This window comes from Alligator mississippiensis, chromosome 4, assembly GCF_030867095.1.
Source record: "Alligator mississippiensis isolate rAllMis1 chromosome 4, rAllMis1, whole genome shotgun sequence".
Lineage (NCBI taxonomy): Eukaryota > Metazoa > Chordata > Crocodylia > Alligatoridae > Alligator > Alligator mississippiensis.
In genome coordinates this window covers 64,407,396-64,430,058 of record NC_081827.1, presented here as the reverse complement: position 1 = coordinate 64,430,058, position 22,663 = coordinate 64,407,396, and the positions used below count along the sequence as shown (strand labels likewise).

At 45.4% G+C, this 22,663-nt stretch overlaps 1 protein-coding gene across 7 annotated transcripts in view; it reads left to right on the top strand.

Annotated features, from left to right (window-relative positions):
- The window catches only part of TAFA2 (TAFA chemokine like family member 2), a 373,730-nt gene that overhangs the window by 240,852 nt on the left and 110,215 nt on the right, over positions 1-22,663 (top strand). For all 7 annotated transcript variants that reach the window (XM_059726049.1, XM_059726048.1, XM_059726054.1 and 4 more), the window contains exon 2: positions 7,125-7,231. In XM_059726049.1, coding sequence (XP_059582032.1) covers positions 7,126-7,231 — 106 coding nt within the window. In that variant the 5' untranslated portion in view covers position 7,125. The remainder of the gene's footprint in view (positions 1-7,124; positions 7,232-22,663) is intronic.

Here is a 22,663-nt window from a genome sequence, read left to right as displayed (position 1 = left end):
AGAAGAAAAGCTGAATAAAACTTTACTTGCACAGGAAATAGAAACTTACACAACTAATAAATAATGTAAGATTCAGTACAGTATAGAGCATAATTTAGGTGGGTATACTGCTTTTGTACATGGACCATCAAGTCAGGGGTCATCTCTGTTATTTCCTAGTTATCTGGACTTCCTGGAAAAATAAAATAAAATATTTGTTATGGGAAGCTAAGTAAATTCTTTATTTCTTAAATGATAAATCCATATTTAATGTAGATGCATACATTTTTTGTGTGTCGATACTCAGTGTATTTGTAGGATACTTCCTTGTCACCTGGAAAATGTTCTAGTATTTCCAGAGAACAGCTAGAAGGTTTCTAAGAGAAGCTTGATTGAATTAAATGATTGAATGCCATTTCATGTTAAAACACAAGCCTGGTACTGAGAGAAAATGATTGATGGAGATTTTATTTATATTTTAAGCTGGAAAAAGGAAAAAGAGATAGGCACTTATATTCCTTCTCCTTCCCCTTCCCCTTCCCCTCCCTCTTCCTCCCACCAGGGTGGTTACTCTTCATTTTATTATAGTATAAGGAGAATTAAAGGATAAGTGGTTACTCTTCACTTACAATAGGAAATTCAAGGTAATGTAATATTGGCCATACAAGCTGCTGTAAGGGGGATTTTCCTCCTTTATGAACTGTTGGAATGGTGCTTGATCCTGAGTCCATTAGCATGGGCTAAATAAAATGGAAACCTGCATGCTTGCAAATACTACACAACTGTATTTTTATATATACACTGGAAAACATTTCTAGGACAGCAACACAATTCCAAATTTTCTTATAAAAGTACTACTTTGATTTTTGAGCAGCTGTAGTTAGTATATTATATCACAAGAAATTGTTGATATAACGTGGTTCTAGGACAATCAATAAAAGAGGAGAATGTGTAAGACAAAAAACTAGTGGCTATAGTTTGTCTAGTTAGCTCTGCAGCTATTCTTAGGAAACTGCAATAATTATTTCAGATGTTACACATTCTGTTTTACAGTTTGTTATATTAATATAATTCAAATATAATAAAGGTATTAGTCTGTGTGTGTGTGTGTGCGCGCGCGTGTGCGTGTCTGTCTGTCCATAACACTTTTGGGCAACTGCACATGCACCGCCAAGAGGGTGTGTGACGATTTGGCTGCGTGGGCTCTGCATCCTCAGGCAGGGAGAGAGCCACCACTGCCTCAGACAGGGAGGCAGTTGGAAACCCCGCTGCTCTGGGGGAGGAGGTGAAGGCGGGCAGGGGAGGGAGCCACCGCCACTACAGGCAGGCAGGTGGGGAGGGGGCGGAGGCAGGTGTGGGGGCGGGAGCCGCTGCTGCCACCACTGCTGCCTCAGGCAGGGAGGCGGGGAAGGAGGTGGAGGTGGGTGGCAGGGAGGGAGCTGCTACCACCGCTGCCTCCTCCGCCTCAGGCAGGGAGTTGGGGGAGGAGGCAGAGGCAGGTGTTGGGGGAGGGACCCACTGCTATCGCCTTCACCTCAGGCAGGGAGGCAGAAGTGGAGGCAGGTGGGGGGAAGGAGCCACCACTGCTGCCTCAGGCAGGGAGACAGGGGAGGAGGCAGAGGCAGGTGGATGGGGGGGAGGAGGGGCGGAGGGAGCTGCCGCACCGGAGGCTGGAGGAGGTGGCAGCAGTGGTAGGGTGGCTATCATAGAGGCCAGTCCGGTTGTCCTCTGTCCTCTATTGATACAAAAACTGATGCCTTTATGTCCTTTATTGTTGTCTTGAAGGGAAAAATAGAGGACATAAGGCGTTGGGTTTTGTATCAATAGAGGACAGAGTAGCAGAAAACTGGAATGTTCTCTATGATGGCCACCCTAGGCAGTGGTGGAGGGATCGTTTACATGGCTGGCATGTAAACATTCCCTGAAACACTCTGTCATTCATGTTGGGCAATTGGCTCGTAACATCATAACAACCAGCAGCATAGCTAACAGACTGTACTTTATTTCCTGGACCTAGTCATTTGGCAGAGATCAGGGATATAAATGGCCCTATATCATGACTGGGGTCAGTATTTTCTGGCATCAATGGCTACTTCATGTTAAACTTGGGTTTTCTTGGGAAACAAATGCCAATAAATCAATCCAAATCTCAGTTATTGCGAAATCATACATCTGGATAATAAAATCCACAGAGACATACCTAGGATAGAGTTTGAGATATCTGTCATTAACTGACTTCTCAAGACCTCATCGCTTGTGTGAACTATTCATTTGTAAAAGATTTTCTTCCACGGTGATGCATTTGGCTACCATGTTGAGCCTGTTTTTTTTTCTCCAATTGGCAGTGACTGGGTGGGTATATATTAGTTCTCTCTGTGCATAAACATTGTCGGTACCATTCTGACTCTCCTCAAGACTGGAGAGAGCCAGCACTTGCCTTGGTTTTGTTTAGATGTCTTTTACTTGCAGGCCTGAATTCTATCAATGGCTGTGACACATAATCCCAGTGCTGATGCTACAGTTGTTACTGTTAATTGACCATCAGTAGTTTGAAATTGATCATAAACTGCCATTAAGACAGGGTCGGGGGTGGGAGGGGGATGGAATAGATTTGTTTCCTAGTGTAGTTGCCGAGTATTATAACTTTTACAAGTACCTAAGTGTGACTAGCTTAGATCGATCTTGTTTGATACTAGCACTAGAGCTTTTGTCCTGCTCTTAAGCATTTTATGTTTGCCTTCTGTCCATAAATCTTTGAACTGGCTATCCCAATATAAGAGGGATATTTGTTTTGACTTTTAGTTAGTTTGACTATACCTAGTAAGGGATGGATTCTTATTAGAAGACTCCTGAAAGAAAAACTTAAAAATAAGGCTTATACCCCACACAACTGAAGATGACTTCTCAAGGGCTTGCAGTGGTTTCACTTGAAGAAACTCCAGATCCAAATTTACAAAGTTGGCCACTTAAAATTAGGGCCCTTCTACACCTGCAGGTAAAGGTGGAATGGGATTTCATGTATGATCCACACAATCATGCCTTCTGCCATGCCATATGTTTTGTTGCCCCTGCTGCAATCCCTGCACCTCACAAGGCTTATAACTGTGGTAGCATTTTCCCTTCTGCCCACTCTGTGAGCCCTTCTGCAAACCCCACACCTGACAAGGCTCACATGGGGCGGGGGGCAGGGTTCTCTTTGCAGCAAGTCCCACAGCTGACAAGGCTCACAGTGGGGGCAGTGCCAGGAATGCTACCATCACTGTGAGCCCTGTCAGCTGTGGGGCTAGCAGCCTGTGCCTGAGAGACCCTCAGTTGATGGGGCTCCCAGCCACAAGGGGAACACTTGGTTACATGTTTAATTACTGGCATGATTAGAACAAGCTTCAAAGGTATTCCACATTTTTTGTGGAATAACTTTGTAGCTTGTTGCTTATTTTATCACTCCATTCATGGGTGACTGGTGCCTCCTGAGTCGGTGGGGAGGGCACTTGCCCCCCTCCCAGTAGCCATTCGACAACCGGGGAGGAGGGTCCCCCCATGGCTGATCCCACAGACCAAGGCAGGGGTCCCATTGGCACTTCTGGGTGAGCACAATTGGCTGTGGGGGGGACCACTTCTCCTGGCAGCTTCACTCCCCCATCAGCACTCTCAGGGGGGGCACCAGCACTCACGCCTGCCCACCTCCTGCCCAGGAATGCTGGCTGTGACGGGGTGTACCAGCACTTTCAGGGGGTGCACATGTACTCCTGTGCACCCCCTACACATCGCCACTGACTCCATTAATTGGTTGAATGTGTAGATGGGTCACAACTTACGGTGTGATTATTGGTTAATCATGCCTTAAGTGTAGCATATAGAGGGGGCCTTAGGGACCTAAATCAGAAGTTATAACTTAGTTAACAAAATACAAATGGCCTGATTTTTCAAATGGTTGAGTGCGTGCAACTCCCTAAGACTTCATTGGAATAAGGGTGGGATGAATGAGATGATGATGAAAAGATGGAAACTGTCCACTACAAATAAGCAAGTTAAAAGTATTATAGCCATTGGTTTATTTTATTTGAAACAACAAAGATAAGAGGTAGAGTCAATGCTGGTTTATGTTGTGGAAGGCCCTTGAATACAATTATTTTCAGGACTGAAAAGCTGCTGTTAGTGTGGCATGACAGTGGCCACTTATTTAATTTGTCAAAGCTGAAACTCTCCTTTATTGCTTAGTTATACAGCCATTCTGGGGATGGGTGGCTTATTAATGCTGCTGATTACTAGGTCAACACAAGGCAGCTAGCAGGGATGGAGTTTGTCTTTTTAATCTGTCACCTGCCACCAGGGGCTGCTGTTTGCAGGCAGCTTGGTGAGGGTCCTACCTCGGTGCTCCTTCTGCTGCTGTTTTCTCCCTTCCCAGCTGTGCCTTTGCAGCCTGTTTCACTGCTAAGCAAGTAGAGAGGATATAGCAATAGGACAGGAACCCAGGAAGGAACAACATTAGCTCCCCTCCTGCTTGGTGGTGCAAACCCCTCGGGACTAGAATAGGGTTGGGTGGGCAAGGAAAAGAGACTTTATCTTAATGGAATGTTACTTGGCACCAACATCATAAACAGATGTGGTAAGACTGGGCGTGAAATATTTATACACTGTTCACACAAGCCATGGTCATTAGTGTAACCATGGATTTCCATTTAATTCTTTTATCATAGTATAGAATGTCAAATAATGAATTTCCTTTCAGTTTTGGGGATTTCATAAACCTGTATCTGATGATGAATAAACAATTGCCATTCCAGAAACAACTGGAAATAGTGCGAAGAGGTATAAACCATTTATGAAGATGCCCATGTGGTTTATAGGATATTGTGACTGATATTGTGATTATTAATCTGTCCCATTCCTCCCTACCCTCTGGAACCTGAAATATACACAAACTCAGGTTAACAGTGTAGTGTTACTGTTTGTCAAAGAGCATTTAATTATGTTTGCGCTGAATTCAGATATTCCGGGGGTTTTGTACACTGTAGTTCAATTAACTTGACATTTTCTTATTGTACTGTTAAATTTCTTACACTGGGTTTAGTAGGAAATCTTATCAATTTAGCATCTGACAAGGTAGCCTGTGAACTATGAAAGTTCATATTTCTCTGAATTAGTTAGTTTAGAAGGTGCCACCCTATCTTGCCTTATGCCTAACTAACAGACTAACATAGCTACACCTCTCCAGTGTTTAACAAGAACATACTGTCTCCCTGAAAGGCAGATTTATATATTTGGGGAAGCTATTTGGCTACAGGTTTGGAAATCATAAGTGTTGGGTCCTCCTTAACAATGTGTCTGAACCTGGCTTGAAGAGACCAGCCAGTGCTGCTTTGGGACTGCTCTTATGAGGCAGAAAAGAGATAAATATGTAGCATGATCATGCAGTACACTTTTTCCAGAGAGCTTGTTGGTTGATGGGGTAGTGCTGTGAATAAACAGGATAAGGGAAAATGAGGGGATATTCATTTTAATATTGACTTATTAATGTATTAGGGGAGAAATGTGGAGATAGCATCTCAGTACTGAAGCAGCGCATATTTTTTCAGCTCGGAAGGAAAAGTATTTCAGTTCCATACACTATAAGATAGTAATAATTTGGTTCAAATGATCAAGTTTATAGCTTTTTAGTGTAAATGATGTAGGATAGACATCATCATCCTCTAGAAATGTGACCATCCTGTAGAAATGTTTCTTAGCCAGCTCCTTAGGGCTCAGGGGGAGTGAAAAGTGAGGAGAGGTTTCGTTGTAGTACTGTTCACTAATTGCTGCAAAACTTTAATCCTTAAATACAAGAGCAGGTTGCTAAATTCGATGCTTAGAACTTTCTAACTGTGAGGGCTCTTAAGCACCAGAAAAGGTTTACCTAGAGAAGCTGTGGAATCTCCATCACTAGAAGTTTTTAAGTCCAGGTTGAACAACGTTTGGGACGGTTTATATAGTGATGATATTGCCTTGAACCGGGGCTGGGTTAGAAAATCTCTTGAGGCCCCTTCCAGCCCTGTTTTTTGTGATACTACAGTTCTTGTCTTTTGGCAGCTGAAGAACCATTTTGTCTTTGTGTAAAGTTGCAGAGAAAATAACCGCTCAACCTTGTACTTTAACTTTGCAGCTGAGTGTCATCACATACCAATAAAAGTTATAATAAAAGTAGGATGATGCAATATAATATCAGTATGTCACATTGTGATTACTTTGTGGGTGCTTGCAGCTCCCTGCAGCTCTACACATGCATTAATGCACCATATTTACTGCTCATTATTTTTAGTACCTGTACTAGCTCAATGTGAAGTAACCAGTCCTACTCCACAGTAGCACTGATGTTCACATTTTAAATGGTGCTAATGCTCAGTAGACTAATTCTTCTGAGCATTAGCTCATTAGCATGGCTTTTGTTGTGATGCGCTAATGTGCTTTTAGAGTCTTGTGTAGACATGCCCAGTATCTCCTATCTGTGCCTGGTTATTGGGCTAGATAGGAGGGATGGTTGTGAATCCCATGTGACTCAGCATTCTGCTGGCCACCTCATGTATGTCTAATAACATGGGGATCTCTCCTATGATAGGGTGTTGCATTTGCTAGTGCTCTAATCAGATGCATCCCCTCTATATTGCTCAAAGTGTTGCAGGTGACTGTAGAGCTAAAGGCTGAATGCCACTCTACTAGAGTTAAGGGCCAGATCGATCTTGGCAGGTCCATGATGATAGAATGAAATTATCTTGCTTCAGCAAAGGCACCCTAGACTGAATTCATCATGAGGTCAAGGTTAGTAGGGTATCTATTGATGACTTCCCTTGAGAGGCTAGAGAACACTGACTGAGTTTACATACAAGCCCTGCTGATGGAGGCATAAAACATTTGATAAGTCCTAGATACAGCCTTTCTGTTGAGGTTGAGGAACCTGGCAGATTAGGGTTTGGAGACTGTACTAATACTGTCCATGCTCTGCCTTTTTTATAATAAACAGGGTTTCTAATTCCAGGGCTGTCAGTCAGACACCTGTTGCAATCATTAAATTCACCTTCAAATTGTAAAAAAAAAATAAAATAAAAATAGAGCTTTTTATTGGGGGAAAAAAAGCTTCATTTAAATTTTTTTTTTTGTATTTTCATTTTCAGGATGAATAAGAGATATTTACAGAAAGCAACAAAAGGAAAACTTCTTATAATAATATTTGTTGTAACACTCTGGGGGAAATTAGCATCTGGGGCAAACCATCATAAAGGTAAGAAATTCCACTCTGTTTCGCTACCTTGTAATATGTACAGCCTCTATCAGCAGAATGAGAATGATGTAGCTTATTGGACCTGTGTCACTTTTCTGTGTGTATTTGTTTCTCATAATAAGTGATCCACAGATCAGTGATCGGAGAAGTTTTCAGTGATCAGGGTTATTTTAATTCCTTGAGGATTAGTCCCATATGGATTTAAGCAGCCCAATTTCACTTTTATGATTGTATGACTGGAACAACTTCTTTGCTATTTAGTTATCAAAGATGGTAAACTTGAAAAATTGAGTAAACATAAAATAAAAATGCTTCCGTCATAAAAATAGATACATCAAACAGCACATATAAGTGCTGTAGATGAATTCCTGAAATGAACCTCAGAAAGAAACAATCTTCAATAACATGTATGCTACTATTGCATGCAAATGACCTGTCAAGGGTAACTTCATGGAGAATGTGTACTGAATATTACTGTCTATTTCTACACTGAAAGACAGAGCTAGGAAAGCCTTGTTTTCCAGTGTGCCCCTTTCCTATGCACACTGGTGCCTGGAACATGACACTGAAGCAGTCCTCTAGTAACTTCAGCAATGTGAAGCATCTTTCCTTCTGGCAATTCAAATCTCTATTCTGTATAAGCATATGCTTGATGGTTCCTTGACACCTGTAAATGTCTTTCCTTTTTTTAGTCTTTTTTTTTGTGGTTTGTGTCCCCAAGCCAAGGAATAATTTCCCTACAGCATGAGTTAAGTTTCCCTGCAGTCCAAGATAATTTTGAAGTTCACTTCTTACCCTGTGCTGTCTGCTTATTGGCAATTTACTCTCTGATTCCAAGTAGACTGTATATATTGAGGCACATAAACATAAAAGTAAGGAGTTAAAATGAGAAAAAGATAATAAAACAAACTATTCTCTCTCTTTCAAAGTAACAGGAGGGTTTTGTAGGTGCCAGATACATTTCTGTGATATGGAGATATGTTTCTTCAAAATACATAATCAGTTAAGCATTTTAGGATACCAAGTCCTTTTCCGTTGAATCTCTTCTAAGTTTTAAATTTAGTGGTGGATAAAACATGTTCTTTCCTCATTCAAGTGAATGTCATTCCCCTTTGTACCCTGTTCAAACTTTTGTTTGACACCAGTTACCTATCAAAGGTTTGACCTCATCCACAATGGCCAATCAAACTATATTATTTCATTATTTCAATCATGATCCTATTTAAATTGCATGATAATGTGATTGTTACTTGGATTAAAAAGTGTATATAAAAAGGATTGGTTTTTTAAGCCAGTTACATTTCATATAAAAATGATAAAGCTGTGTAAAAATATATATATATATTTGTCAAGTTACTGCTATGCAAATGAGAAGAGACACTGGCATAGCAGGTCCAGTTTTCTGAGAGATGTGTACAAAGGAAATCATAATGGGGCTCTACTATTTCTTTTCTGTTCCATGCTTGGCATTCTGAATCCTAGCCTTAGAGAAAAAATAACTTGAAAAAAATTGACATGTACACAAGCCAGGTTATTGGATTTAGGGCAGGGGTGAGCAATTATTTGGGCCCCAGGGCCACATAGGGAATTTTGGTGAGCTGTCACAGGTACCTTCTCCTGTGCAGGGTCAGCACCTTCCCCCTCACCCTTGCAACAGCTCACCAAAACTCCCTAAAGTGGCTCTGCTCTGTGCTCAGCTGGGCAGCTGGGATGCAGCCGTGGGTAGGCAGGGGGCAGCATCCAGGAGCGGGATGAGTGGGTGGGACTAAGGCCAGGATTGCAGGGTGGTGACAGTGTGGGGCCATTCCGCAATCCACTCCCTGAACAACCCTGCAGTGGGTACCAGTTTTGCAGGCAGAGACATATGGGCAGCTGATCGCAGCTCTGCCCTGGCTCCATGCTGTCACCGCCACATAATCCTGGCCCCACCTCCAGTCCCACTCCCAGACATTACTCCCCACCTTCCCATGGCCTCATCCCATCTGCCCAGCTGTGTGCCCTGCCCACATGGGTCCCGCCCCCATCAGTGTGTGTGGAGCAGACAGACTGGGGTGCCAGGGCAGCAGGGCTGGGTCTGGTGGCAACAGCAGTCAGAAAGAGCTGCTGCCACCTCCGGGGTCCCTTCCAGCCCGAATGTCTATGAAGCAAATCTGGGCACTGCACTGCCCTGGCTTTGCTGTGTGCATGGGGATGGTGGGACCAGCCTCATGCACCATGGCGCAGGCTATCCCCCATGCTTCGTCTGGGTGGGATTGAGGGACTTGCTGTGGACTGAACTAAATCCCTTGGCATGCTGGATCCAGCCCACGGGCCTTATTTTGCCCACGCCTGCTTTAGGGGCTTTGCGTTGTGTTTCTGCAAGTTAACATTTTTTTTCCAACTGTAATGTTGAAGGCCATTTGCAAATAGGGGAACAATGGGGAAGTTTTATTCTTGTGGGAAGCCCTAAAAAAACCAACATGACTGTGGTATTTAATTTAGAACTGGCATCTATGCTGCATATTCAGATTTGTTTAGAAAGAAAAAATATTCAGAAGGATTTTTAGCTTATGGTTTAGTACATCTGAGGAGCTGCTGCACTTTCTATATACAGGGGGACTTTCAAAGGCACAAATAGGATTTAGTTGCTCAACTCCCATTGCCTTTTGAATAAATTCACAGACTTACTTCCCTTTTGTACCTTTGAAATCTCCTCCACGGTCTACAACAGGAATGGAGTTAAGGTGGATCCAAGGAGGGTTTGACCCCATTCTCCTCAAAGTACATTTTCCAAAGACTGAAAAATGCAGTAGCTTCTTAGTGATAATTACCTATTGCATCATTAGTCTTCATTTATAGAAGTCCCTAATAGCATATTGACATGACAGACTTAATGACTGTGAAGAAGCCCCTGCAATCTATTAGATCAATTATCTACATCTTTACAAGAATCTTTTCATACCTAATGACTTAGGGCCAGATCTGAGTCAGCCTTATGTAGGTCCCTAAGCAGGCCTTAAAGAGCTATTTAGTGACTAAGGTACCCTCCTACACATTACAGGTATTGCACAATGAACTGTTTAATTGTGTATTTACCTTAAGACCAGCCACACATGCAAAGTAGCAATCACATAATAAAATGCTCCAACCAGCTATAAAGTTAGACATTGAAAATGTTAACTGGGGGGGGCTTCCAGCCACAGAGGTGCACCAATCTGAAACCCCCGGCCTTTAGGGATTGAGGCAGCTACAGTCCCTAGGATTTGGGGGTTTCATACACTCCCAAGTCCTAGGGATCATGACTGCCTTGATCCCCAGGACCCAGGGGTTTCACACACCCTGGCCTGGGAGATCACAACTGGGCCTGGGAGATCATGGCTGCTGCGATCTCTCAGTCCCAGAGGTACACGGGGCACCCCAATGGCTGGGAGCTTTCTCCCTCTACCAGTGATAAGATGTGATGGGATCTAATGTGCGATCCCACAGTCGTACCTCCTGTCATGCACATGTGGTGTGGGAGGAGGTACAATTGTGTCTGTTAGATCCTATTGTTTCTTTACCTGCTTGTGTAGAGGGGGCCTAAGTCACAATAATTGATCCAGATCAACCCTATTACAGAAACAGCAAAACTGTTTTGACACGTCTTCCAAAGTCCATGTTTCCTTAGACAGCTGCAAAGCATGCATTTTCACTCTGACACTGTGCTCATTCATGTGGCTCATTACAAAATACCATGGTGTTTTGTAATGAGCCCCATTTCTAATGAATCTCACATGGGGAAGGGGCTAGAAAAGGTGCCTTAAACCTAGACTATCTTATCTGCTTCTGACTGGATAACAGTGTCTGATGGGATAACTCTGTCTGCTGTTGAAAACATTGTAACAAGACAATGATTTTTACAATGAGGAATATTTGCACCTTGATGCATAGCTAAGGCAATGAATGACCAGAAAAAAGAACTGCCATAGTTTCCAGGGAATTAGTGAGACACAACATCGATGTCACAGCTCTGAGTGAGACAAAACAACCGGATGAGGGGTAGCTGTGGGAAGAGGGTGGGGGCTACACTTTCTTCTGGAAGGGGAGCCTAGGACAGACATGTTCACAGTGTCAGCTTTGCCATCAAAAACCAGCTCATCAGACAACTTACAGAGTTCCCTGTGGGCATTAATGAGTGTCTTATGACACTCAGTGAGCAATACACATCAACCCTCATCAAGACAGAATCCGAGGCTGAGGAAGTAGAGGGATTGTGGGTTAGGCTACATGGGGGGCAAGGAGAAAGGGATTTGGTGGTAGGGGTCTGTTACAGACCCCCACACCAAGGGGAAGAAATAGATGCGGGGCTCCTGAGGCAACTCTCGGAGACCATAAAAGCTAAAGAGGCAGTAGTCGTGGGGGACCTAAACTACCCGGACATCTGCTGGGAGACGCAGACAGCAAGGTCCCATCGCTCACGCAGGTTTCTAACTTGTGTACAGGACCTCCACCTGACACAGGAGGTGCATGGTCCCACTAGGGGGAATGCCATACTGGATCTGGTATTGGCAACGGGAGATGACATGATAGGGGACCTCCAGATCGGTAGCTATCTGGGAGACAGTGATCACCTTATAATAGAATTCAACATAAGACGGTGAGTGGGTAAGGTAACTAGTAGGGTAAAAGTGCTAGACTTTAGGAAAGCTGATCTCATTGCACTCAGGCGATTAGTCAAGGAAGCACTGCAGAGTAGGAGTTTTGATGGGATGGGTGCCCAAGAAGGGTGGCTGTGCCTAAAGGAAACGATCCTTTGGACACAAAGCAAGACGATCCCCGAGCGAGGCAAAAGAGGGAAAGGGGCCAGGAGGCTTCCATGGCTGACCAGAGAAATCCAGGGCAGCCTAAGGGCCAAAAGGGGAGCACATAAAAAGTGGAAACAGGGTGAGATCACTAAAGATGAATATACCTCCTCTGCTCGTGCTTGTAGGGAGGCAGTTAGGCGGGCCAAAGCTACCATGGAGCTGAGGATGGCAACCCAAGTAAAGGACAACAAGAAATTGTTTTTTAGATATATAGGGAGTAAAAGGAAGGCCCAGAGAGGAATAGGACCCCTGCTAAATGGGCAGAAGCAATTGGTGACAGACAGGGGGGACAAGGCTGAACTCCTCAACGAGTTCTTTGCCTCAGTGTTCCTAAGCGAGGGGCACGACAAGTCTCTCACTGGGGTTGTAGAGAGGCAGCAGCAAGGCGCCAGACTTCCATGCGTAGATCCTGAGGTGGTGCAGAGTCACTTGGAAGAACTGGATGCCTTTAAGTCGGCAGGCCCGGATGGGCTCCATCCAAGGGTGCTGAAGGCACTGGCCGACGTCATTGCAGAGCCACTGGCGGGAATATTCGAATGCTCATGGCGCACGGGCCAAGTCCCGGAGGACTGGAAAAGGGCTAACGTGGTCCCCATTTTCAAAAAGGGGAGGAAGGAGGACCCGGGCAACTATAGGCCAGTCAGTCTCACCTCCATCCTTGGTAAAGTATTTGAAAAAATTATCAAGGCTCACATTTGTGAGAGCCTGGCAGGACAAATTATGCTGAGGGGAAACCAGCATGGGTTTGTGGCGGGCAGATCGTGCCTGACCAACCTAGTCTCTTTCTATGACCAGGTTACGAAACGCCTGGACACAGGAGGAGGGGTGGATGTCGTATACTTGGACTTCAGGAAAGCCTTCGATACGGTATCCCACCCCATACTGGTGAACAAGTTAAGAGGCTGTGGTGTGGATGACTGCACAGTCCGGTGGGTGGCGAATTGGCTAGAGGGTCGCACCCAAAGAGTCGTGGTAGATGGGTCGGTCTCGACCTGGAAGGGTGTGGGCAGTGGGGTCCCGCAGGGTTCGGTCCTTGGACCGATACTCTTTAATGTCTTCATCAGCGACTTGGACGTGGGAGTGAAATGTACTCTGTCCAAGTTTGCAGATGACACAAAGCTATGGGGAGAAGTGGACACGCCGGAGGGCAGGGAACAGCTGCAGGCAGACCTGGATAGGCTGGACAAGTGGGCAGAAAACAACAGGATGCAGTTCAACAAGGAGAAATGCAAAGTGCTGCACCTAGGGAGGAAAAATGTCCAGCACACCTACAGCCTAGGGAATGACCTGCTGGGTGGCACAGAGGTGGAAAGGGATCTTGGAGTCCTAGTGGACTCCAAGTTGAACATGAGCCGGCAGTGTGACGAAGCCATCAGAAAAGCCAATGGCACTTTATCGTGCATCAGCAGATGCATGACAAATAGGTCCAGGGAGGTGATACTTCCCCTCTATAGGGCGTTGGTCAGACCGCAGTTGGAGTACTGCGTGCAATTCTGGGCGCCACACTTCAAGAAGGATGCGGATAACCTGGAGAGGGTACAGCGAAGGGCAACTCGTATGGTCAAGGGCCTGCAGACCAAGCCCTACGAGGAGAGACTAGAGAAACTGGACCTTTTCAGCCTCCGCAAGAGAAGGTTGAGAGGCGACCTTGTAGCTGCCTATAAGTTCATCACGGGGGCACAGAAGGGAATTGGTGAGGATTTATTCACCAAGGCGCCCCCGGGGGTTACAAGAAACAATGGCCACAAGCTAGTAGAGAGCAGATTTAGACTGGACATAAGGAAGAACTTCTTCACAGTTCGAGTGGCCAAGGTCTGGAACGGGCTCCCAAGGGAGGTGGTGCTCTCCCCTACCCTGGGGGTCTTCAAGAGGAGGTTAGACGAGTATCTAGCTGGGGTCATCTAGACCCAGCACTCTTTCCTGCTTATGCAGGGGGTCGGACTTGATGATCTATTGAGGTCCCTTCCGACCCTAACATCTATGAATCTATGAATGACCTTTCATCTTAAGTGCAGCAACAACCAGTACACCTTTGTCATTAGTGCATATGCCCTAATGCTTGATGTTGATGATGATGTCAAAGAACAGTTTAACTTTGACCTTGACCACATTCTGACTAATACTCACAAGGAAAAGATCATTCTCCTTGGTGACTTCAGTGCCAGAGACAGATGTGACCTGGAACTCTGGAGTAGCACCATTGGGAAGAAATGGGGACCTGAGGAATGCCAACATCACAACTATCTTCCAGAGAGGAGATAAGTCTGAGCATTGAGGTATTGCCCTCCTTTCCACAGCAGGGAAAATATTTGCCTGCATCCTCCTGAACTGACTTCTACCTCTTGCTGAGGAAATCCTGTCAGAATCTCAGTGTGGTTTCAGATCATCCAGTGTGGCAACTGACATGATCTTTGTTGCCCATCAGGTCCAAGAAAAGTAACAGGAAGAACAGCAGGACCTGTATATGGTCATCTTCAATTTCACTAAAGCCTTCGATTCCATGAGTCATGAAGCCTTGTGGAAAGTCCTGGCTGATTTGGATGTCATGAAATGTACATCAAGGTCCTGAGGTTTCTCCAGGATCAGATGACTGCAGTCATCTAATGTAGCAGACTGGAGGCCTTTCCATTTGTCATCCAAACTGGGGTCAAGCAAGAATTGTCCAACTCTATTCTTGATTTTTTGATAGTCATCTTGGTTTTCATTCCTTCCTGAATTGATGTAGAATACTGAACAGATGGAGGGCTCTTCTGTCTAGGATGTTTTCAGTCAAAAGCCAAAGTACTCAAAACAACCATCCTTGATCTTCAATACACCAAAGATTACACCATCCTTGGGCACACTGAGAAAGACTTTCAGACCATGCTGGATCTTTCTGGAGCAGCCTACTGAACTTTGGGCCTCTCTCTCAACATCAAGAAGACTAAAGTGCTGTATCAGCCTGCCCCAGGCCATGAATATTACCTTCTTCCCCAAATTACCATTGAGGGGAAGACCTTGGAGGTAGTTGAGCACCTTTACCTCAGTAGCGAACTCTTTCCAACATAGGATCTGATGTGCCTCCTTTGGGAAATTGCTTTAGCATGTCTGTATTCATTGTGATCTCTGGAAAAACATGAAGATCCAGGTCTACGATACCATCATCACCCTCGTTCTCCATAGGTGATGTGTAGAAGGGGTGCGGGGGGGCACGTGCCCCCCCTGAGATTGGCTGCCACTAAAGCTGTCGCCGGCTTCTGCAGGCAGTTGCTGCTCACCACCCCTCCACCTGCCCCCCGCCCCCCCACCGCCGATGCAACTAGCAGCATCTGCAGGTGGTCCCTGCTCGCTGCTTACCATCCCTCCCTTCCCCTCCCCATTATCGCCACCGCCACCGGTGTCTGTGGGTGGTCCCTGCTTGCCACTGCCAACACTGTGGGCAGTCGCCTCTCACCACCCTGCCTCTGACACTGCCAGCGGTGTCTGTGGCCAGTCTGTGATCCCCACTGACTGCTGCTGACAGTTGGTGGCGTCTGTGGGTGGTCACCAAACCCTGGTCAGCACTCACCACCCCCCCACCACTGACAGCACTAGTGGCATCTGCAGGAGCTCCCCTGCTTACTGCAGTTGCACTCCCACCCCTGCCACCACACTCCTGCTGCTGCTGTGCCCCCCCAGCTGTGGGGGGCATGCGTCATTCATGGATTGACTCCATGGAGGTGTTTCTGTTGAGGCACTGCAACATCAACCAAGTGGCAGCCCATTTTGAGGTAAAGCTTCTTGCCTTCGAAGCAGAGAAAGAAAATGAGAGAAATGCTAGCCTATGGCCTACTCTCCCCTGCAGAAAGATCTGTAACTTCTGTGGACAGTTCTGTGGCTCAAGGCTTGTGCTCTTATGTGATCTCAAGGCCCGTCAGTGATAGAAATCATCCTTGAATCAAGGAAACGCTGACAAAGAATGGAGAAGGGGCTAAGGGAGGCTTGAAAGTCCTTAGCAAAAGTTCCTAACTGCTGCTCCTATGGTATAGTTTGGAGACTACAGAGAAACTAGGTATCTGTAACTGTTGAGAACTGGAGCTGGCTAAGCTACACTGTGGACTGAGGAGTGTGACCATGCTACTGCCTACCCCCTCTGGATCCACTCCTAGAGCCCTCTCCTAGGAAGTTGGAGACCTGGGTACCATGCCTTCCTCACTCAGATGGTGAATCAAGCAAGAAACTGGAAAAGAGAGCAAGCAGGAAGGAGTGCGAATCTGATCCAAGAAGGATAACACTTCCCTGAGAGCAGACAGTCCTGGTTTCTAGCCCCACCCCATAATGCTCATGCAGTTTATATTAGGCAGTCGTTGGTTACAAAAATACTTCTGAAAAGGAGTATTGAAGTGCAGGATTACCCCTCTCAGGGGAATGCTCTTCTCCCTGGCTTGCTGAGTCACGCTCTTTCCTGTTTGCTAAGCTTAATATTTATGCATTGTGCATGAAGGACTGCTCAGTTTCTGTAGGACAGGTAGAGGTTGCAACTCTAGAGCTTTGCTTTAGTTCAGTGCCTTGGAAGATATAGGCTTCAGTCCCCTCAAAATGAATCTGGGTCTACCACTTCCTAGAAGAGGGCTTTAATTGCTAGGATGTTTGGTGAAATTTGGATGGCATTACTACCACTAATATGTTCGAGTGCCATGCTGAACTCAACGTGTCTGTTGGTCAGATAGGTGCCTCCAGTTTTGGTGGTCTGGATCCTGTGATATGACAAAGATGTTTCTCTTGCAACCTTGAGCCAGATGCCTAAGCTCCAAGAAAAAGAGAAAGTTCAGACACATTTCTGTGCCAGGTGTTTCCTGTGGGCGAGCTGTAAGTTCTTCCCTGTTCTGAATCACCCATGGGAGTTGCCTAGGTCTCCCCTTTCACCGCATAAAAAACCTATGGGAGCACCCCATGAGCACGCACATACATATCCCCAGGGATAAATAGCAGTGGCACATATTTGTACTGCTGCTACTTGTCCCCAGGCACGCCCCTACATGTGTGCTGTGGCACATGGCAAATTGCCCCAGGTGGGGTAGGGGAGACTGGGGCCAGCACCTGGGCTGGTCCCAGCAGCCTTTCCTGGGGTCCTGTGGGCCTTCTGGGGCTGCAGCAGTGGTGCATGGAACCTGGCCAGCAGCCAGAGCCTGGCTCTGGCCAGCCAGGCTCTGGCTTCAGGCATTGCATGCTGTTGCCACATGAACTGCACCCCTTTTTGGGGTGGGAGGGGAGTGTTTGTTTTTAGATACTGGGATTTCCCGGTATCAAATGTTGTCCCCACACTGCACATATGCAGTGCAGTAAACAGATTATCATGTACTGCATGTGATTTGCAGTGCCCTAAAAGGCTGAAGGTGCTGGAAACTGCATATTCCTGCTCATGAGGGTGCAACCCATGTGTCTAACCCTGTTAGTTTGCATCACACTTCTGGGAAGGTGCCAACAAGGTTGATGTGGATCTTGGTCATGAACATGTTAAAAGACAATTCTTAAACCCAGTTTTTCCCATCAAAACTAGTGTAAGAAAAAAAGATGATGACTACCTTATTCATGTGGACGGCTGATTCTGACAGACCCACATTTAGGGGGTCTGTTAGGGTTGCACCTAACTATTTCAGAAATATGGTAGACATTAGCAACTTGAAATCAGTAACAAAAAAGATAAGAGCATAAGGCCTGGGATCCAAGGCCAGTCTCTTAGACCCAGATGACAACTGTATTCTTTGAGGCTGCAGTAGTCAAGGTCAAGACTCAGAATTATAGATTAATTCTGTTCGACATGAGGCAGATTGTCAGTAAGTCCATCATCATCTCCCATGTGATCTCTGTCCAGATGCCCAACTCAGCTTGCGTTACTGAATCTGGCTGGATGACACTGCTGTCCCCAAATTGAGCTAGTTGTTTTAGTCCTTCAACCTAGATTACAACTGTGTAACTCACTACTAGAAGAGAAAAGAATGACGACTAACTTGAATGTGTTCAAAACCAAATGTATCATCTTTTTTACTTGGGTTTTCCTCACTAAGCTTGTGTGGTGTAACATGCTTGGGAATATGTGCCCACTTACACACTATTTATTCCTACCTGTGGGGAAGAAACAGAAATTTTATTTCTTTCTAAATGCCTGGGAGGCACTCCTACAACAGTGTTGGATGTCTTACCAAAACCTGGGTATGTATAAGCCTATGAAACAGTATGCAGAATTAGATACTATTTGTTCTGCTATAGCTATATTCAGGAAGACAAGCAAAGAATGGAATATCAATCTTAAAAGGGCACTTTCAAGGTTACTAGCCTAAAAATGAATCTACCTTGTGAGTGGCTCCAACAGAAATATTTCTACCTGAGAAATCCATAAATGCATTTTATTTTAAAACTGATACTGATCCTCCTTCTTACCCCCAGCCCATAGAAGACAAATAAACCTGTACAAATAAATAGTGTTCACCGGCAGAGATGGCAGGAAGGCATCAGTTCAGCATCACTGGCTTCTTGCTATTTCTATCATAGGGAACATGAACTGATTTGCTGAACATTATATTGCATCACTTTTTAAGGTTTCAAACATTGAATGATCATTTTGGAAAAGAAATATATTGATAGCTTGCTCTCACTTCTCTCTTTTTAGGTAAGAGACTACTGTGGTACAGCAATTTCTAAGCCTACAGTTTAGGACAGTGGTTTTCAAACTTTTGGGGATTGTGCACCTTTTATTAATTCCAAGTTGCAGACAAAAGAAATTAACACTTTGTGTCACTGCAGTGTTTCCAACAACCAAACAGATATTGTAGAGCTGTACTTCATTTTTAAAAATTTTCTTTCTTTCCTTCTGTTTATTATTCTCTTCTTTTTTCTTCTGCTTTGTCAGTCCTTTTTGTGTACCCCCAGAAGTTTATGATGTCACCCCCAGGACAGTGTACCCCAGTTTGAAGAACATTGGAATTCCCTGACTTTGGGTTTTCTGCTTGTGCCTGTTGCATCCTTAACAATACTCCAGCTTTTTTGTGTGCCAATAAAAAAGAAGTATGCCACAAAGTAATCTAACTAAAGAAATTAAGCATTGTTTTGATACCTGAGCATAAGCTAATGAACCTCAAAGTGCAAAACAATAAACTTTATATTGAATTTTAAATCCCTGGACAAACAGGTAGTTATCCAATAGCATCTCTAATAGTAAATGTTTCTGCTTGTCAGAAGAAATTTGTTATTGAACCAAAAAATACTCAATGTAGATAATAAGGTAATTGAGTCTTTTTGGATTTAATAGATGCATCTGGGCAATAAATTATTTTCATTTAAAAAGTGTGCAAAGATTGAGAGACCATTTCATTTGAGAAAAGAGTAGGTAAATTATTTAGCTGATGCCTGGTAAGTTGGTTAAAACACAGACATGTTTTTTTATTGATTTTTAAAAGTATAATCATGTTCCTTATTAACACAGCCTGTTACACTAAGATTTTCAAGAGGGTTGAAATCAATGTGTGATGTTTTATAGCAAATGTTATATTGCAGGAGGAGTAGCTGCCAGGGTACCTGGGAATGGGATTTTTGTCTTGCAAGAGGGTTGATGTCATGGGATTCAGAAAGTGCTGTTCCTACTCTTCTCTTGATTTGCACTCAGTCAAATAGGAGTCTGAGTGTGAGCATCTTGGCATTAGCAGAAAGAAGATCAATTTCAGCACCTGCTGCAAGAGAGTAATTGTGCTGAAGTCGGGCTGAAAGAAAGGGCAGCTGAACAGAGAGGCATAGATAAAATGATGGCCGGAAGAGGACTGAGCAGATGGAATAAAAAGTAATAATACTTTACTCAAGCTCTACCCACAATCCCAGACTTCTTTCAGAGTCCCAGAGGGCTGGATGTTCCTGGTTAAAATGATCAGTAGTGCAGTAGCTAATAGAAGCTGATATTTATATTATGAAGTTTGATGGTAATGCCCTGCTGAACTGAATGAGACCAGATTTGTACCTTTGTTGAGCCTCGTGGCTCAGGCTGTGCAGACTCAATGAAATGCCAGTGGTTGGGTCTGATTAAAATGATCTTTCTAAAACCTTCCATGGGCATTTTCCTATTCTTCTAGCACCCCCAGTGCTGAGTGCATAACTCCCACAGATAACAATGGTGTGACCATTAGAGACGTGCAGGAGCTGGGACACATTTTGTTTCTAGCAGTAACAAACTCCTATGTTTCAAGTGCTGCACAGCCCTGTATTCAGCACTGGGTCTGACTTGATGTGGAGTGAGTTTATGCTGTACCTTGTTAAAATGTATAGTAATAGCTATAGCTGTGTGTAGGGGTGGATCCAGGTACAGTGATGTGGACGCACTCCCATTTCAATTGACTATGCTATGGGAACAGCAGCCAGAGACTTTTTTTTTTTTAAATCCCATAAGCAAGAAAGAGCCCCCACTCCCTTCCTTTCTGTGCTCTGTGGCACATCCCCTCCCCGCTTCTCCCTCACTCCTTCTTGCCCGCTACAGTTGCTGTCTCCAGCTGCCCCAGGATTGAGGGGGAGCTGCAGAGCTCTTCTTGCCTGCTCTAGCTACCAGGCTCATCCAGGGATAAAAGCAGCAGCAGGCAGGTTTCTCCTCCTTGCTGGGACTCCCTGGTGTTCCCTGCCAGCCTGGGAGCAGGCATGGGGGAAGGGAACCTGCCTGCTGCTAGCCAAGCCTGGCTAGAGCTGCTCAGGAATGGCTCTGGAGTGCCTTCCCCTCCTGCCCCACCATTAGTTGGGCAGCAGCGGTGTGTTGGGAAGCAATGGAAGGGAAGGGGAGAGAACGTGCCTCTGGGCATGGAGGGAAAAGGGAGGTGGAGGGGAGATTTTGACTTGCTTGAAAGACTTTTTTTTTTAAAGTCATCTGGTGCGTCTGTACCATCTGCCTTCCCCAGTATATGGGAGAGTGGGAGAGGGTTTGCAGCCATCTGTGGAGTGCAGGTCAGTGATCCCACACTTCCATTTATAAAATCCTGGATCCACCCATAGTTGTGTGTCATCCCTCACGACAGTCTGTCTGCCTCAGATGCAATGGACCCACTTTGCTAATGATTCAGAGCAGCTATGAAACTGCCAGTTATGCTAAATTATAGTATGTCAGGTTTGTGGTTACTTTACATTACTTGAGCAGGTCAAAGTAGCTGAAGTATGTCAATGAATGTGGCACAGTGCCTCTAGAGGCTATTAATGGCAGGAGTTTGGCTTAAAGACACAGTTTAGCCTTTTGGTGTCACCACAACATTTCCCTTAGATGTTTTCCTCTCTGAAGAACCATTTGGCTATAATTCATCCCATTTCCTGTATTTTGTTTACTGTTATATGCACCTTTCTGCTCCACCATGGACTTTAATGTTTCTAAATGAATTGTATTAACATGTCCCATCACCCCCACAACTTTATTATGAGTATTACTGTCTAATACTGTTCAAGTTAAATATGCACTACAAGTTTATAATGAGAGCATACATTTTAGACATTCCTAGAAATTGATGAATGGTCTTGGTAAACTGCTTAATCGATTGGCTGTCAAGCATGGGCACATCTACATGAGTCATTTTATTGTACAATAGAATAATTTACTGTGCAGTAAAGTGCCATCATCTACACATGCAGGCACTTACTGCATAGTAAATTAGTCTACTGTGCAATTGGTCTACTGTGCAAATGTAGGTAGCAAATTAACCGTGCAGTAGTGTATGTGTAGATGCCGACCAGGAGTAAATATGCTCCTAGTCAGGTCCACCACCAGGGGGCCACCCTCAGTCTAGCCTCAAGGCCATAGGGCTTGGAGCTTTTCCAGCCCAGGTCTGAGACAGCTCTTTGCCTGCCCCCGCTTGGCGTTTACAACTCTGTGGTGATGCTGGAGCCTGTGCCATCTGCTGCCTGCCTCTGGCCACCAGATCCCACAGCAGTGGGCTTGTGCTAACCACAGCAGCCTTCATGGACTCTGGTATTGGCCCCAGGGCTAGCCCTACCACCTGCCTACCTGACGCATGCTGTGCCCCTGTGCTTTAGGCACCTGCCCAGGCCTTGCAGCACTGAGACTCGTGGCCACAGCCCCTGAGGGCCATCAAGGGAGCTATGCTGACATCATCCCCAGTGCCACAAACCATGTCCTGGGGGCCCAGCTGGTTCCAGGATGAGACTGCAGACCTTGTGGCACTGTGGGGTGATGCAGAGGTCAAGAGCCAGTTTTCTAGGGGTGGGCGCTCCAATTTCCACATCCATGAGCCCCTGCTAGGCCACATGCGGGATCATGGGCATGACCTGTCGATGTGGCAGTGCTGCATAAAGGTGTTCTCCAGCACAGGCAGGCTGCCGGACCCTCCGTTGTGGCCTAGCAGTGGTGATGAGATGTTAGCAGGGGAGGGCTCCTTGGGTTACCAGGGGCTGTGCCCACACAGATGCCCAGGGACCATGGTATGTTGACCAGGCAGGCCCTGGTACAGGAAGCCACCAGCCAAGACCACCATCCCTACTCATTCTGCAGCGGCAGGTGGCCTATTCAGTGCTCCCCACTCCTGGCTTCATCCAGCAGCTCTGGCAGCCTGGGCTAGTACCTGTGACATGACCTCTCAGTGTACAGCCCCAGCCATGAGGCCAACCCAGGGATGGC